At 32.0% G+C, this 16,847-nt stretch overlaps 1 protein-coding gene across 3 annotated transcripts in view; it reads right to left on the reverse strand.

Annotated features, from left to right (window-relative positions):
• Positions 1 to 1,403: 1,403 nt before the first annotated feature.
• The window catches only part of LOC105209112 (cAMP-dependent protein kinase catalytic subunit 3), a 69,796-nt gene continuing 54,352 nt past the window's right edge, over positions 1,404 to 16,847 (reverse strand). For all 3 annotated transcript variants that reach the window (XM_054229002.1, XM_054229003.1, XM_011179310.3), the window contains exons 7-8: positions 8,867 to 8,944; positions 1,404 to 1,683 (exon numbers count right to left, since the gene is read on the reverse strand). In XM_054229002.1, the coding sequence (XP_054084977.1) occupies positions 1,558 to 1,683; positions 8,867 to 8,944 (204 nt within the window). In that variant the 3' untranslated portion in view covers positions 1,404 to 1,557. The remainder of the gene's footprint in view (positions 1,684 to 8,866; positions 8,945 to 16,847) is intronic.

Here is a 16,847-nt window from a genome sequence, read left to right on the forward strand (position 1 = left end):
TCGAAAACTAAACTTGAAAACTTGTCTGACCCGTCATAAGAATACTAGATCCGATTTGAGTTCTTATCATATCTATATCTCTTAGAAACATAGAAATATTCGATGTGTAAACGTCTAATAGGTAGGATGTCTAACACATAGGCCTCTAGTTTCCAGCAGGATGTGGTACCAGCGTTAACAACACCAACAATGTCAGAAATCCAACGCAGAAACACTCTTGCCCACAGGTGCTAATTTGGACTGAGTAGGCAATTGAAAAGTAAAGTCCTCTCTCAATGAACCAAAATCAAACTCTACAAGTCGCTTATCATCCCCTTCCTGCTTTATGGTCGCGACGCTTAGACAACATCAGATGAGACCACACAAGGAGTTTTCGAGAGAGAGAAATTTTGCGCAAGATTTATGGTCCTCAGAACATTGGCAACGGCGAATACCGCAGACGATGGAACGATGAGCTGTACGAGTTATACGACGACATTGACATAGTTCAGCGAATAAAAAGACAGCGGCTACGCCGGCCAGGTCATGTTGTCCGAATGGACAAAAACACTCCAGCTCTGAAAATGTTCGTTGCAGTACCCGCCGGAGGAAGCCGAGGTGCCGTTGGAGGCACCAAGTGGAGAGCGACCTGATTACACTTGGGATCTCCAACTGGCGCCGAACTGCGAGGTTAAGGGAGGAGTGGCGCGCTATCATCGATTCGGCTATAACCGGCTAAACCGTTTCAACACCAATCACATACATACATGGTATACATTTTATAATGGAAATTAAATATATGTTCCAAGAAGCCAGCCGAAAAAGCAGGCTGGCGAAGTAAAGGTTAAATTTGTTAAATAGTTATACTGTCCCTCCTCAGTCTTTCAAGTATGCTTCAGAGGATCTCTCAGATGCCAATTGGGTCTGATATAAAAATTCGGTAAAACTTAAATTGATGGTGTAGGGAGTAGTTCAAGCTTCTTAGTATCTCAGACCTCTTAGAGAGTAGGTAGTCTCAATTCTACCTGAAACACCGAAATGACAGGAGTTTGAGAGTAGAGCTCTGAGAGTGATTCTCTAGCTCTTTCTTACTCAGCGAGTTAACACTAACAATTTACTGAAGGAACTTGTCGTGTTCTATCTTGTTTAATCACCTTAATTTGAGTTTTTTTTATTTTTAATACTACTATGCTTGCCAAAATTTAAAGAGCACTTAGGTGCAAATCCGCCACAGCTGACGCCACTCGATCAAAGAAAGCGCGCTCATAAACAATATTAAATGGTTGTACTAAAATATATTTTATTTAACAATGTATACTATTTTTAATTTTAATTGCATTTTTTTGCTTTTTTCTTTATTTATTTTATATTTTTTTCTTCTTCGCTTATTAGAAAAAAAATTGCAGAATAGAAACAAGTCTCGCTGTATTTTATATATTTTTACGCTAATTTTATTTAATTTATATTTCATTATTTAATTTAATTAATTTTAATTAACATTAGTAGGTAGGTAATAAATAAATACAGACTACAAAACTTAAGCAACTAAGTACATATATATGTATGTATGTATGTATTTTAGAAATCATTAAACAACTGCAAATCTCTTTGGTCTACAGCTCTGGCGGGTTTCCAATCCTTCTCGGGATAATCATCGAAATTGCTCGTGTCACCGTCGGAGGCGACTTCGGGAATTATTGGTGGCTGCAATGAGACAAAGAAAGAAAAGAAGAACCAAATTAATTTATTAGTTTTTAATTTTAGCGTCTGTGTGTTAACTAAAAATAAGTTGGTTCGTATAAAGCATAGAAAAAATAGAAATAGTATAGGCTTGCGAAATACGTTTTATTTCAAAGTGCGAAAAATATACAATTCATAAAATGAGTGCGAACACAAAAAATGTTGCATATGCTGCATTAATTAGGTTATGTACACAATGTATGCGCGGTGAAATGATGCAAGTTGCGCGCAATTTCGCAGCTCATTTGCGTTCATTTTATTTGTTGATTATTTATTTTGCATGATTTTTGTTGTAATTTTCATGCTTTGTTGTTGTAAATTTTCATGGTTTCAGCTGCAGTTTCCTTAATTTCTGTGGTATAATTTTCATGCTCTCATATTTTTATGAATTTTTTCATTTTTGTCAAATTTCATATATTTTTCTTGTTCTAATTTTCATATTTTTTGTTTTAATTTTGAAAATGAATGAATTAATCAGTGAAAATGAACAATATTCCAGTGCCTCAAGCAAATGAAGTTACCTATCTTGGTATTCATCTAGATAGAAGGCTTACGTGGAGAAAACATATATCTAGTAAAATAACGTGCATGAAGTTAAGAGCAGCAAATTTAAATTGGCTTTTAAATAAAAACTCTAAACTTAGCCTAGACAACAAAGTGCTTTTATACAATGCAGTCATAAAGCCGATTTGGATGTATGGCATTCAACTGTGGGGTACGACCTGTGCAACTAATATTGATATAATACAAAGGTTCCAATCGAAAATGCTTAGATCAATCACGTGCTCACCATGGTACATTCGCAATGAAAATATCCATAAAGATCTTGGTATCCCTATGGTGAAGAAAGCAGTAGAGGACAGCAGATTGAAATATATATCTAAACTCCGTGATCACCCAAACCCATTGGCTAATGCCTTAGTACATTCCTGCGATCAAACACGCCTAAAAAGAAGGGATATGCCTGCGTACTAAAGAGCAACGTTTCACCAATACAGCTCAATCACTTGTTTGAGCTTGTCTAGTTTTTAGATAGATTTAAGATTTTATAACTTATTGTTAGGCTTAAAGTAAAAGCAGATTCAATAAATAAAGAAATATTGAAAAACAAAAAAAAATGTATGCTATTTTTTGTAATATTAATAATTTTTTTGTTGTAATTTTCAGGATTTTTATACTCTCGCAACAAAGTTGCTAAGAGAATATTATAGTTTTGTTCACATAATGGTTGTTTGTAAGTCATAAAACTAAACGAATTAGATATTGGGTTATATATATTAAAATGATCAGAGTGACGAGACGAGTCAAAACCCGAATATCTGTCTGTCCGTCCGTCCGTGCAACGGATAACTTGAGTAAAAATTTAGATATCTTAATGAAACTTGGAACACATGTTCCCTGGGACCGTGAGAGGGTTGCTTTCGAAAATGGGCAAAATCGGACCACTGCTGATATTTGGATGTAATTTTTTTGTGGAAGTGGTCGTGGCCTCGCCCCCAAATCGGTTTTTTATACATATCTCGCAAACCAATGAAGCTATATAAACCAAACTTTCTGCTGTCGGTTCTCTTACGAACTCCACCACACACCATGAAAATAGTTGAAATCGGATAATAACCAAGCCCACCTCCCATACAAAGGTTAGGTTGAAAATCACTAAAAGTGAGTTAACACAGTAACGAAAAACGCCAGAAATACTAAATTTCACATAAGAAATGGCAGATAGAGGCTGTACTCAGATTTTTTTACAAAATGGAAAATGGGCGTGGCATCGCCCACTTATGCGTCAAAAACTATATCTCAGGAACTACTCGACCGATTTCAATGAAACTTGGTTTGTAATAGTTTCCTTACCTCCCAATAATATGTTGTGAAAATTGGCCAAATCGCTACACAACACCGCCTACTTCCTATATACCAGAACTTTGAAGACGACCTGAATCGTTTACTTTACAATATACAAAATAAGCACTAGTGAAGATATCGGTGCAGAACTTTGCACAAATACTATGTTTATAGTGTGGCAGCCCCATTTTAAAAATCGCCGAAATCGGACCATAGGTTTTCAAGACCCCATATATCGAACATGAGGACCTCGGTGCTTCTAACCTAATGTTATGGTTTCCAACTTTCAATGGACTTTATACAATATATATGACGTATATGTGGGTCAAATTGTGTATGATATAATATAAATAAAGCTAAATAAATAAATTGCGAGAGTAAAAAATGTTCGGTTACACCCGAACTTAGCCCTTCCTTACTTGTTTATTTTAATTTTGACGATTTTTTGTTTAATTATTGGTTTACAACTTTGCTCCCGCCGTTTTCCAATAGATGTCTCTAGGGTCAAGCACTGGTCGATTAAATCGATTAAATCGTTTTATATCGATCTTGGACTTTTGTGTCAACATTTCCAAGAAAAGTGTGGCTGAGGTTCATCGACATTTGTAACCGTTTTTCTACAAAAAAAAGCCCTAAATTTACAAAAAGAACGGAAGAAGCAAAGTTATAGACCTAATATTATTTTTTTTTTTGTAATTTCCATACCTTTTTGTTGTTATTTTCATAATTTTTGGTTTTCATTTTCATATTTTTGTTGTAATTTTTATGCTTTGTTGTTGTATTTTTCGTACTTTTTTGTTGTAATTTTTATGATTTTTAATGTAATGTTTTTTTAATTTCTATGAAATGCCACACGACGATGCGCGAATAAATTTTGTTCAACATACGATCGTCATTCGCAAAATAAAGTATCAAAATCATAACTAAACACTACAACAACAACATCTATGCGCTATATATTGACGCACGTGCCCACTGCTTCTGCTGACGCCAACAACAACAACATAAAAATTAAAGAGCAATTTGTAAGTTTCGCAAAACAGCAAGAACAATAACAACAAGAGCTATTAATTTACCGCCGCGCCACTCAGCAAATTATGGAAATAAATAAATTTTATATTTTTTTCATCAAAAAAAAAAAAAACAAAAAAAAAATTTTTTCAAAATTAATTTTCGCCAAAATTTTACAAAACATTGAAAATCTAGAAAATACATGGCAAAAACAACATCGTAGTCGATTTATTTTGCTTTTGTTGCTCACCGTTGGCAGTGATTTATTGCAGTTGCATTAACAACAGCTTAGCCGCCAATAAATAACAAACAATAGCCATTGAACAGCACTGAGCGAGTGAGTGAGTAGTCGAAAGTGGTCGAAAAGGCCAAACAGTGCAGTATTATTTGCTCAAACTGACAATTAGTGGGATGAGCAAGTGATATAGCGCGCTCTGAAGCTACCCAGTAGGAAAAATTAATAGTTTTGAAAAAGTAGTGAAATGTTAGAGAAGTTAGAGAGAGCCAGTGCAGACAAAGCATATTAGACCAAAACAGCTATCTATCACCCAATAAATTATAACATAAGTTAACAGCAAGCATTGTTTATTTTCTTGTGAAAATATAGCCCTCAATTATATTACTAATTCATCTTGTATATTTTCATTTGAGTTTTATATCTTTTTCCATACTATATTGTTGCTCTCCCTCCGCCATTTAATGTATTGACAAATAGTAAAAGTTGCCAAAAGCACCCTGCTGTGCGTGCTGCGCGTGGAAAATTACTATTAGTTAACAGATGTTTACTAAAAACACATGTCTTTAAATGTATATTTACTTTCAAAGTTGATATTGAACTTTTAAACTGAGAAGGTTAGTTTCGGCTAGAAATAGATTTAAGAAAATATGTTTTTCTTAGAATATAAATGGCAAATTTTATTTTCTCCAATATTAAATAGAAATAAAGTCAAAGCTGTCCTTGATTTACCATATTTCGGTGAATGGTGAATCGAACATATAGACTGGTATAAATAATACAGACTGGTATAATAAAATAGTGATGGTTTAAGAAGCGATTTTACGCGCCTAATATAATATAAACCTACTTTTCTTTTCATTTTTTTCTTTAGCGAGCGGAGAATCCAACATTGAGACTGGTATAAAAAATATAGACTGGTATAATCAAATGTTGATTGTAAAGAAAGTGTGTTTAGGCTGTTAATATGTACATAAACCTACTTTTCTTATTGTTTGATAAAGTCTCTATAAGTTGGTTATACCAAAAATTAGAGAGTGGCCAATTGAACAAACAGCTGTTATAAATAACATAAACTCCTATAATCAATTAAAAATGGTAATGAAATTGATTTTACGCGGTAAATAGGGTTTCACATTATTCTTTATTTGACAAGATCTTATAAGTTGATTTGGTTATACCAAAACTCAGAGAGTTGTGAATCGAAGAAACATCTGGTATAATTAAATTTAACTGGCATAATCAAATAGTGTTAGAAGAGCGCTGGGTTATACTACTTTAAAGAGATTATTACAAAATTTGGGTAAGAGAACGGAGCTTAGACCTTAGTAAATCTCAAAGCACACATAATTTCATCAAATATATTTCCATCAGGGTCAGCTTTAAGTCTAAGCTGTAAATGACCCCATATTACCCTACTATAAAAGTTTTTATAAAAACCAATTTCTAAAACATAAAAACAACTCTAATATCAAAAATAACAACGCAAATTATTTTCTCAAAAAAAATCTGTTTTTTGTTATTCATCGATTAAACATAACTCTTTTCAAATCTTACACATTAATTTAATTTAGATTAATTTCCTAATCGAAAGATTGATTAGCGCTTTGCCAAACAAATTAATCAAAGTACATACGCCGTGTGAAGTATGTGGAAAATTTTTTGAAAATTTCGCTCAACAACACCTCAGGAAAAAATCACTTAAGGCACTTAAATGATTTACAATAAATTATAGCCGCACAGCAGGTTATATTTAGAGGAAAAATATTTTTACTAATTACATGTTTAGACGCATCATAGATTTTGCTGCGAATTCATATAAATTATGAATTTAGAAAAGTGTTATTTTCAATGTCAAATTTAGTGATTTATAGCAATTTAATTTGCCTACATTACGGTGGTGTATTAATTCTTAGCGCAAATCAGCGTATGATGTCAACACAAATGGGGAAAATATTTATTTATTATTTGTGGATTGGTAAATAATAATTTAGTTAAGTTTATTTATATTATATATATCTGAGTACAGTGGCGTTAAAAGTGACGATAAATTGTTTGTAAATAAATGAAAATGAAAGTTAATGAAATGAGTTTAAGTAATTAAACTATGTGACTTGTTGATTAATTTAGTCAATTAGTTAGCAAAATGTTTACAGAATTGGCCCTATACTAAAATGTAAAATTGTTAATTCCGTAAACAAGGCTAATTGAATCTATTATACTAATTGACCACATTAAACTAATTGACTCAATTAAATAAATAATTAAACATAAAATTTGAATTGGTAATTAAGTAAATTAGGCTAATTTACACAATTAAACTAATTGACTCAATTAAACTAATTGATTCAATTAAACTAATTGACTCAATTAAGTCAATAGTAAAAATGTAAAATGAAATGACATACATTTTCTTTTTATCAGCTGCTGAGGTTATGCTATACTACACATGCTCTTTACGTTTCTAAAATGACGTAGTTTTAGAACATTATATCTTCAGATAGAACTTTTTTGTATAGTTTATAGCTGAGATAATCGTATAATATAACAAATTTTGTAGTCTTTCTATACCCAATAAAATGGTTAAAACCATTTCTTTATTATAGTTGCACTATAAACACGAGTTTATCGAAATTTTTGGTTTAAGATTAAATATTACTCACAAAAACGTAGTTTGTCATACAATATTATTCTTAACTCGCCTTTAAACCGAATTTTTGGTGTTTAGGAAGTGAGAACTTTGTTCTGCAATTAAATGGGTGGGTTTGATTGAAATATTTAGCCTCAAAGACTTAAACACCGCTATTATTAAACTCGAGTTTAGCAAAGATTTTGTTTTAATTTTAAAGACTATTTACAAACACAAATTTAACATACAATATTTTTTTTTACCCGCCTTAATCACTACTTTTTTGGTGTTTAGGAAGTGAGAACTTTGTTCTGCAATTAAATGGGTGGGTTTGATTGAAATATTGAGCCTCAAAGACGACGAATTTATTATTTCAAATTTCATTTTTTTTTTTTTCAAAATAAACTTCGAGTTTCTTAAACACCGATTCTTTTAAACACGAGTTTATCAATTTTTTTTTTTAATTTTAAAGACTATTTACAAACACAAACTTTAATATACAATAATTTTATTAACTCGCCTTAAACACTACTCTTGTGGTGTTTACAAGGTTTAAACTTTGTTCTTCAATTAAATTGAGTAGGTAAATTGAATCATTTGATATCAAGTTCGACTTATTTTCCTGAACTGTTTATTATTTTCAATTTATGAATTAAAATTAAACTCAGAGTTTCTTAAACACCACTTTTATTTAACTCGAGTTTAAGAAAATAATAATAAAAAATGCCAAAATCCTATACAATTTTTCATTTTGTCTAATAAATAAACTTTCATTACTTGTTCTTAAACCGTTCCCAATTCAACAGCCACCACTGTCTACTTAGGCCGCATTATCTGCTGTGACGTGGATCTATGCGAAAATTATGTAGTACACGTATGCGCGTAGTGAATTTGGGCAAGAGGTGTGTACGTCAGCGCGCTGATTGTGTGGGCTGTGACCAAAGTTGATTTTTTTTTTTTATTTTTTTTTCATTTTCCATTAAACTGCAACATTTGAATTTTATTGTAGTCACTAGCGTTAAAATTTTTATTTTATACAATTAATTTTTTTCGCGCTATATTTATATTTTCCGGCACAAATTTGCAAATTTGTATTTAAGTACTTATTTGTGCTTATTTTATATAAACTCATCTAATTAAAAGGAACTAAATTTATTTTTTCTACTCGCGCGAGCGATTTTAAGTAGACGCCCTCTTTGCTTGCTCGCTTTGGCGCAGAAGATTTATGAAAATTTCTTTGAACAGCAGAAAACAACAAGAAGAACAAAAAAAGAACAAAGCAAAGCACCAAAATTCGTGCAGCTTAAATGAATGAAAATAAAGATTAGGAAGCAAGAGAGAGTGGGTAAAAGTGGCGGCATCCACACTCATGCAAATTTGTTTAGAAACATATGTGTTTTTGTTGTAGACGTTAATTTGCTGCTTACCTTTAGTTTTTTGTTGTAGACGTCATTCCAATTCAAATTTTTAAACCATCGATGTCGCTTCACGTCATCGGCACCATTCTAATATACCAAGCAATAGCAACAATAATAGCAACAGCGGGCGCATGTGTGGTTAACAAAGAGTTTTTCAATTTTGTTTCATTTTTTTAATTTTTTTTTTAATTTTTTTCGATTTTGTTTTTTCAAAATACATGTGTGTATATTTTTAGTTATTTTTGCATATTGTCAATAAATCGTTTTGAACGCGCACAAATTTTGGCAGCCGCATACGCCGTGTCGTACATTGAGCGAAAATCCCATTCGAAGGTGGCACAGTTGAAAATATATGAAAAAAGAAATAAGAAAAATTTGAATTTTATTAGAGCAAATTCACTTTCACAGTTTTGCTAAATGAAAGAACTACATTTTAGGTACTCATATAAAGACATACAAACATATCTATCTACAATAGCATAATTGAATAATTAACAATAAATATACCTACTACTTATTAAATAAATATACTAAATTTAAAATTACCAAAAATTAGTTACGGAAATTAGGTATTTATTTATTTAACTTGAATAAACATAATATTTTTTACATAAAACGCTTTTTATTATTGCTTCTCAAAGCATATAAATCTCACTTAATACTAAAGCCTATTTAAAATGATTTTATATTCATTTTATTAAAACAACCATTATCACTAATTATTACTAATTGTGAAAAAACGTGTACTAAAATTGTTTAAAGAAAAAATAAATTGCAAAATAATTTATATGAACACGTGTTGTAAACACATACGCTACTCAGCAGCGTTTCCACAATCACTAACAAGTACTTAATGTAGAATAAAGGCAATGAAAAGCTAATAATACAAAAAGTAAACACGAGTTTAACTTTTGAGTTTAAGAAACTCGGAGTTTAACATATATTTTTCTCATTTGTGCTTAGTGGAGTCAAATTTATAAATGACACTTCAATAAAAGCCCAGATCTCTCAACATAAACTAAAAAAAAATTAGTGTTTAATGCGAGTTAAAGGAATTTTTTGGGTTTGGTAAACTTTAATGAGCAATAAGTAAAGTTTACCACTAAGAAAGCTAATAAAGTCATTAACGGAATGTAAGAAAAGCGTCACTTAATATTCTTAGTCGAAAGAGCTACTGCTTAAAAATAAGGATCTGTCATTAGGTTTTAAAAGTGATATTAGCCGAGAGGCTCAATTTTCGACCACTTTTTGCAGTAATTGTCAACATTGTTCATTAGAATCTATTCATTATGAAATGGCACACAGGGAATATAAATCAATTAGTAACAGCTGTCAAAAATAATAACTTCGAAAATAGTATTGCCTTGTTCAAAAAATCACACGTCCAAAATATCACCCGTAACTTAAAAAGTCAATTAAAAATACATTTGAAGTTTAACTACACTCAAATTTATCTTTTATGTTAAGAAATCTCTGATTTTTTTTCTTGAGTTTGAATATGAACTGTTTAAAACGTAACTTGTGGTTCGGTTTGAATCTACATAAACAACCAGAAAATGTATGTTTGATGCGAGTTTAACAAGAAAATATTTAATATGGTAAACAGTCCTTGTTCTTGAACGATTCATTGAAATGAGAAAATAGTTTTTTTTTCTGCAAACGGGGACGATTTTCTCAAAAAGGCTACTTTTTTCATATGATGAAATATATTGGAAAATTCATAACAGTGATATGAAAATTTAAACGATGAAATGAAATCGGCCAAGGACACAGACAAAATAAATTGCGAACAATATGAAAAAAATAAAAATTGTTATCGGTTAAAAACTCTTTCAGCCAACCAAGTCAACGCAACGACGTTTTCGGAAAAACATGATTTCGGGATAATTGCGTTTAAAGTATATCTAGTGCAGCGGAGCAAGATGCAAAACGCTATAACTTCGCTTCTACTGCTGCTACATTCTCCAGAACGTATACTTTCAGATAAAAGGATAAAAAATGTTCGATTTTTTGACCGACTTCATCATATGTATAGAACCCATTGAGCTTACATTGTAGAAGTGCTTACGTAGCGATGTTGAAACACTAACGTTAAGCTTAGCACAAACATTTTCCATTCAAAAATCAAAGATAAGCAATTTAATATTCTTAGTAGATATTATGAGTAGGTTTATCACAATCGAGTCTGGCTTTAAAATAGAATATAAGTTTCATATTTTGTTCTGATAACCGAGAGCTTTGTTTCATAAAATTTATATACCAATACTTTGGGTTTAAATATAACTGAAAATGTCTTTTTAGTTAAAACTATAGAGCAAGGAATGAAAAACAGTTCTCGTTATTGTTCCAGCAATAGTTTTGAACAAAGCTAAAAGGGTATGAATCGAGTCCGTCGGATATGTTTCTCTGTTGTATAGGAAGAGGTTGGATACACAATGCTTTGCCTTACAAAATTTAGACAAGAAAACGATTTTATGTGCTATACAACTGGTCGAAGTATCTAAAGGGTGATTTTTTAAGAGCTTGATAACTTTTAAAAAAAAAAAAAACGCATAAAATTTGCAAAATCTCATCGGTTCTTTATTTGAAACGTTAGATTGGTTCATGACATTTACTTTTTGAAGATAATTTCATTTAAATGTTGACCGCGGCTGCGTCTTAGGTGGTCCATTCGGAAAGTCCAATTTTGGGCAACTTTTTCGAGCATTTCGGCCGGAATAGCCCGAATTTCTTCGGAAATGTTGTCTTCCAAAGCTGGAATAGTTGCTGGCTTATTTCTGTAGACTTTAGACTTGACGTAGCCCCACAAAAAATAGTCTAAAGGCGTTAAATCGCATGATCTTGGTGGCCAACTTACGGGTCCATTTCTTGAGATGAATTGTTCTCCGAAGTTTTCCCTCAAAATGGCCATAGAATCGCGAGCTGTGTGGCATGTAGCGCCACATGTCAACCAAGTTCAGTTCTTCCATTTTTGGCAACAAAAAGTTTGTTAGCATCGAACGATAGCGATCGCCATTCACCGTAACGTTGCGTCCAACAGCATCTTTGAAAAAATACGGTCCAATGATTCCACCAGCGTACAAACCACACCAAACAGTGCATTTTTCGGGATGCATGGGCAGTTCTTGAACGGCTCTGGTTGCTCTTCACCCCAAATGCGGCAATTTTGCTTATTTACGTAGCCATTCAACCAGAAATGAGCCTCATCGCTGAACAAAATTTGTCGATAAAAAAGCGGATTTCACATTTCGAACCGAACACTGATTTTGGTAATAAAATTCAATGATTTGCAAGCGTTGCTCGTTAGTAAGTCTATTCATGATGAAATGTCAAAGCATACTGAGCATCTTTCTCTTTGACACCATGTCTGAAATCCCACGTGATCTGTCAAATACTAATGCATGAAAATCCTAACCTCAAAAAAATCACCCGTTACTAAAGTATCCTAAGAAAACTTTTAGGTCACTACTATAATATCTTGAGATGTGCAATCTTCAAAAAACAAATTATCAGAATCTTTTTTACTTAAAAAGATAAAAATGAGCACAAAGGAACACGTAGAAAGGCTAGGCTTAGCGGCAGACTATTGGAAGACTTCGAGAAGAATTTCAAAGGTCAACATTTATAGAGCAAATGTGTGTATTAAAGAATAAGGACAATGAAATATGATATATAATGTGATAGTTCATTTTAAGTAGGGAATTATTTAATACTTAGACGGTTAAATAGGGGAAAAATGATGAAAGCATTCTGCAGATAATTGATCACAACCATCAAAACTGATTGCACATGGCGGAAAATAATTTAAATAATAATTCCATTTTTTTGTTTAAGATAAATTCAGTTCATATAATATTAATGAAGTTTCACAGGTCTTTGTCTACCTAGGAAATTATATCAGAAGCGGAATAAAAAAATTAGTATAGTATAGTCTTTTAAATTCGATGCGCTACCTCTGGCAGAGAGGTGAGCATTCATTCGGACAGTAGAGCGGCAATCCTGGCCAAGCGCTCGCTGAAGGTTCGCTCTACGATATTCAAGGAGTGCATAGCCTGTCTTTCAGTAGCTTCCAGCTACTTTAATATAATACTCGTTTGGGTCACAAGTCCATAGCGGTATCGCTGGAAACTGCACAGCCGATGAGTTTGCGCGTAAGGGCACCCAAGCTGCAATCTCATCAGAGTGGGAACAAGCTGGTGCCTCTCTGCATTGGATCAATAGTCGTTGAATGAGCACAGTAGGCGTTGGACATCAATCCGTACCTGTGCTACTGCGAGAACATTCTGGCCTAAGGTGGATCGCAGGAGATCCACTGAGCTATATGCTCTTAATAAGGTTCAACTGGCCGTAATGGTAGATCTCATCACTGGGTTAAATGCAGTGAGGCTAAATATCCTAACGGATGCAAATTGCCAAAGTTAAAAGGAAGAAGGATAGATTGAGTCATCGTGTCCTTCATTGTCCAGCTTTCGCTAGACTGCGGCGGAAATATCTTGGCAGGACAAATTTCGAAGCACCAGCGGAAGTATTCCCACTACAAATTAGTTGCCTGCACAAATTCGTGAAAGGCTCAATGCGCTTTGTCGTTTCTTGAGTGTCATGGGCATTTTTAGGAGTTTGCGGTATCACAAAGGACTGTCTTTAGTGCCTTACAAGTATCAAACAAATAGAAACAAAATATCAATTAAAATGCTTCTTTAAATCGCCAAAGGACGCTTAACGAAACACCATTTTTTCCTTATTTAAAATTCAATAAAGATTTAGTTTTTAATCAATTGACTTTTGTAAACTTATAAAGCTACTTCTTAAACTGAACTAAAGTCATATATAAACCTATATTATTCGCCAAATATATTATATTATGAATGACAAGGCTTTTATTTTCAAAACTAAAATTCGCGTGAGGTGATAAGGAAAATACATACTGACATGTGATAAACATATGATAACTGTTCTGCTGTGTCATTGATTTTGGTTCATTTATAGACGTAGCTAAACTTCAAGGTATTTAGAATAATATTTTATTCGTTTTATATATTTTTATTTTATTATTTTTAGTATTTTCATTATTTTTTTATTATTGGATTTTTTTATCTTGTTCTACTTGTCTTTCATTCTCCACATAACACTAGAAAACACATAACATAACATTAGCTTCATTGCCTCTATGTACTGTCTGTATAATTTGCAAATAATACAGTTATAAATAACTGTATATTTTTATTTGCTTGCCACATACATATTTCAAATGCGCATATTTTTATTGTGTAAACAAATCGGTAGGCGACCACATAGCGGCACAACTCGTATGGCGGCAATACAATTTTACGAGCAAATATTATAATTAATATGCATATTTTTTTTGTATTCTAATTTATTTTTAGTAGCTTTAGTGTTTTTGTATCGTATGCGAGCGTCATGCCTGCTGCTGGCCAACTGTTCCTGCTTGTCTGGTAAGCCACGTTCCACAATATTTTTAACATATTTGTGCAACTCCAAAAGTCTTCTAATTTTTCATTTGGCCGCTAACGTTAAGCTGCATGCTTACGCATATGCAAAACATAACATAGTACATAGCATACATAGCACCACATATGCTCATTGTTTATTTGCAAGTGCGAATTTTGAAATTCGCATATTTTTTGGCTAATTGCTGATTTTTTTTTATGATGCTCAACGACCACAACAAAAGCAAAGCACCAAATGCAATACACATTTCCATTGCAATTTGCTTTTATTATTTAAATAAAAAAATTTATTTGTTTACCAAAAAAATAGAAAAATAAATGAAAAAATTTCAAATATTCCAATATTCGAAAACAAAAATTAAAAAACAACCAAATAAATAGTGAAAAATTATTAAACAATGCAAATGAATTGCATAATACAAATGTGTTTGCTTTGTTCCCCAATATTCCACACAATTTTTTTGGGATTTTTTGTAGAAAAAACGCTTTTTATAAATATTCTTTTGTATATGCAATTGAAACGGTAATTAAAAAGTGAAGCAAATGAATTTAGATCATTTTTATGATCGATAATATATTGTATATTGAAGTTAGGTGCGAAATGTGTGGGGAATTTCGAAATATTTACTTATTTATAATTTAGAAATCATTAGAAAGCATTTGGTTGTAAAATATTTAAAATTTATGAAAGTGAAATCATATGATGCTTGTACTACAGAACAAAGAATATACAATAACGAACAAAATAAGAAATGTTTGGAAACAGAACTTATTCAATTTAGACCGATCTCCTAAACTAAGCTCTTCTAAACTTTTTTGAGCATGTGCTTTCATATGAAAGCTCAACATCAAGCTTTCATCTAAAGGAATGTGCTAAACTTGTTTGGCCTGTGTTTTCATATGAAAGCTCAACACCAAGCTTTCATCTAAAAGAATGTGCTAAACTTGTTTGGACATGTGCTTTCATCTGAAAGCTCAACATCAAGCTTTCACCTAAAGGAATGTGCTAAACTTGTTTGGCCTGTGCTTTCATATAAAAGCTCAACACCAAGCTTTCATCTAAAAGAATGTGCTAAACTTGTTTCGTATGTGCTTTCATCTGAAAGCTCAACACCAAGCTTTCATCTAGAATAATGTGCTAACCTTGTTTCGGATGTGCTTTCATCTGAAAGCTTAACACCAAGCTTTCACCTAAAAAAATATGCTTTTAGACATTAAGTATCATTAATTTAATTATATTTTATTTTTCATTTAGCACCCGTTTTTTAATTATTTTCTGAAATGGCTTTAAGTCAAATATTACATTCTCTGGATTTATATTTCTCCGATCTATTTTCACATAATTTATATAAAGATATTGTTGGGAAACACTTGCATTGAGTTGTAATAAATGAGTTAAATGATGATTTAATTACGTTCTAATTAAGTTCATTACAAGTTTCCAGTAATCAACAACTTTATGAAGGAGCCAATGAACAAAAATGTTCCATAAAATTCTGCTAAGGGTATTTAACTCAACCTTAAATCCTAAACTGAACCCCTTGACACTTTTCCAAAACACTCGCAAAGAACTATTCGGGGTTCCCTTTCTTCCTCTCTTTCTAGGGATACCTCATTACAGTAAATTAATCTGCAGGGCTTTCTATAACAAGTCTAGCACTAATTTAAGATCAATGAACGTTTTCCAGAGTTTCGCTTATGTGAATTTCAATTTTCATATACCTTGAAAACTATTTTCTAAATATGTATGCTATATATATTAAATTTTTTTCCAATTTGAATTATATCATATGCAGAAGTAATGTCTACAATCATAACAAAAGCGTATATAAATAAACAAATGATCGTATTTTTATAAGAAGTCATTCAATTGTCCATCAAATGTCAGTGCAATGTCTGTCAATTACGAATAACCATATCAGTTTGACAGCAGCAGCAAATCAAATGGTGTTTTCAATAACTTACGCTGTAAGTGAACATACTCAAAGGTTTCCGTAATGTTTATACTCTTATGTTTATTATTATTATATAGCATTGAAGAATAGAGATAGAAGGAAACCAGAAATACAAGAAAGAGCTATAAATGTTAAATGATAGAACAACAGGTTGTTGCTGTACTAGTGATTTGTAATATTAAAAGTGTGGTATAGTATACTATAGTGGATAATTAATTTTTAATGAATTCAATTAATATTATATATGGATATATTTATGTAGAAAGTATCAATTCCAGTATATTTTTTAAGGTGACATTTAAATTTAAACTGCGCGCGTCGAAGGATTTGGAGAATTATTTTTTTTTAGGTTGGTAGTACTGTCAGTCACATTTATGTCAAATTTCATGTCAAAATATTCATTAGAGTTTGAGATACATGTCGTTTTGTGAGCTGCTAAAAGTGAGTTTTTCGTTTTTTGCGATGTCGAAATTCGTTGAGCAAAAAATTTGCATTAAATTTTGTTTACGGAATCAATTTTCTGCTGCGGATACGTTGAGGATGGTGTAGAAAGCCTTTGGTGATGAG

Source organism: Zeugodacus cucurbitae, chromosome 4, assembly GCF_028554725.1.
Source record: "Zeugodacus cucurbitae isolate PBARC_wt_2022May chromosome 4, idZeuCucr1.2, whole genome shotgun sequence".
Taxonomy (NCBI): Eukaryota; Metazoa; Arthropoda; class Insecta; order Diptera; family Tephritidae; genus Zeugodacus; species Zeugodacus cucurbitae.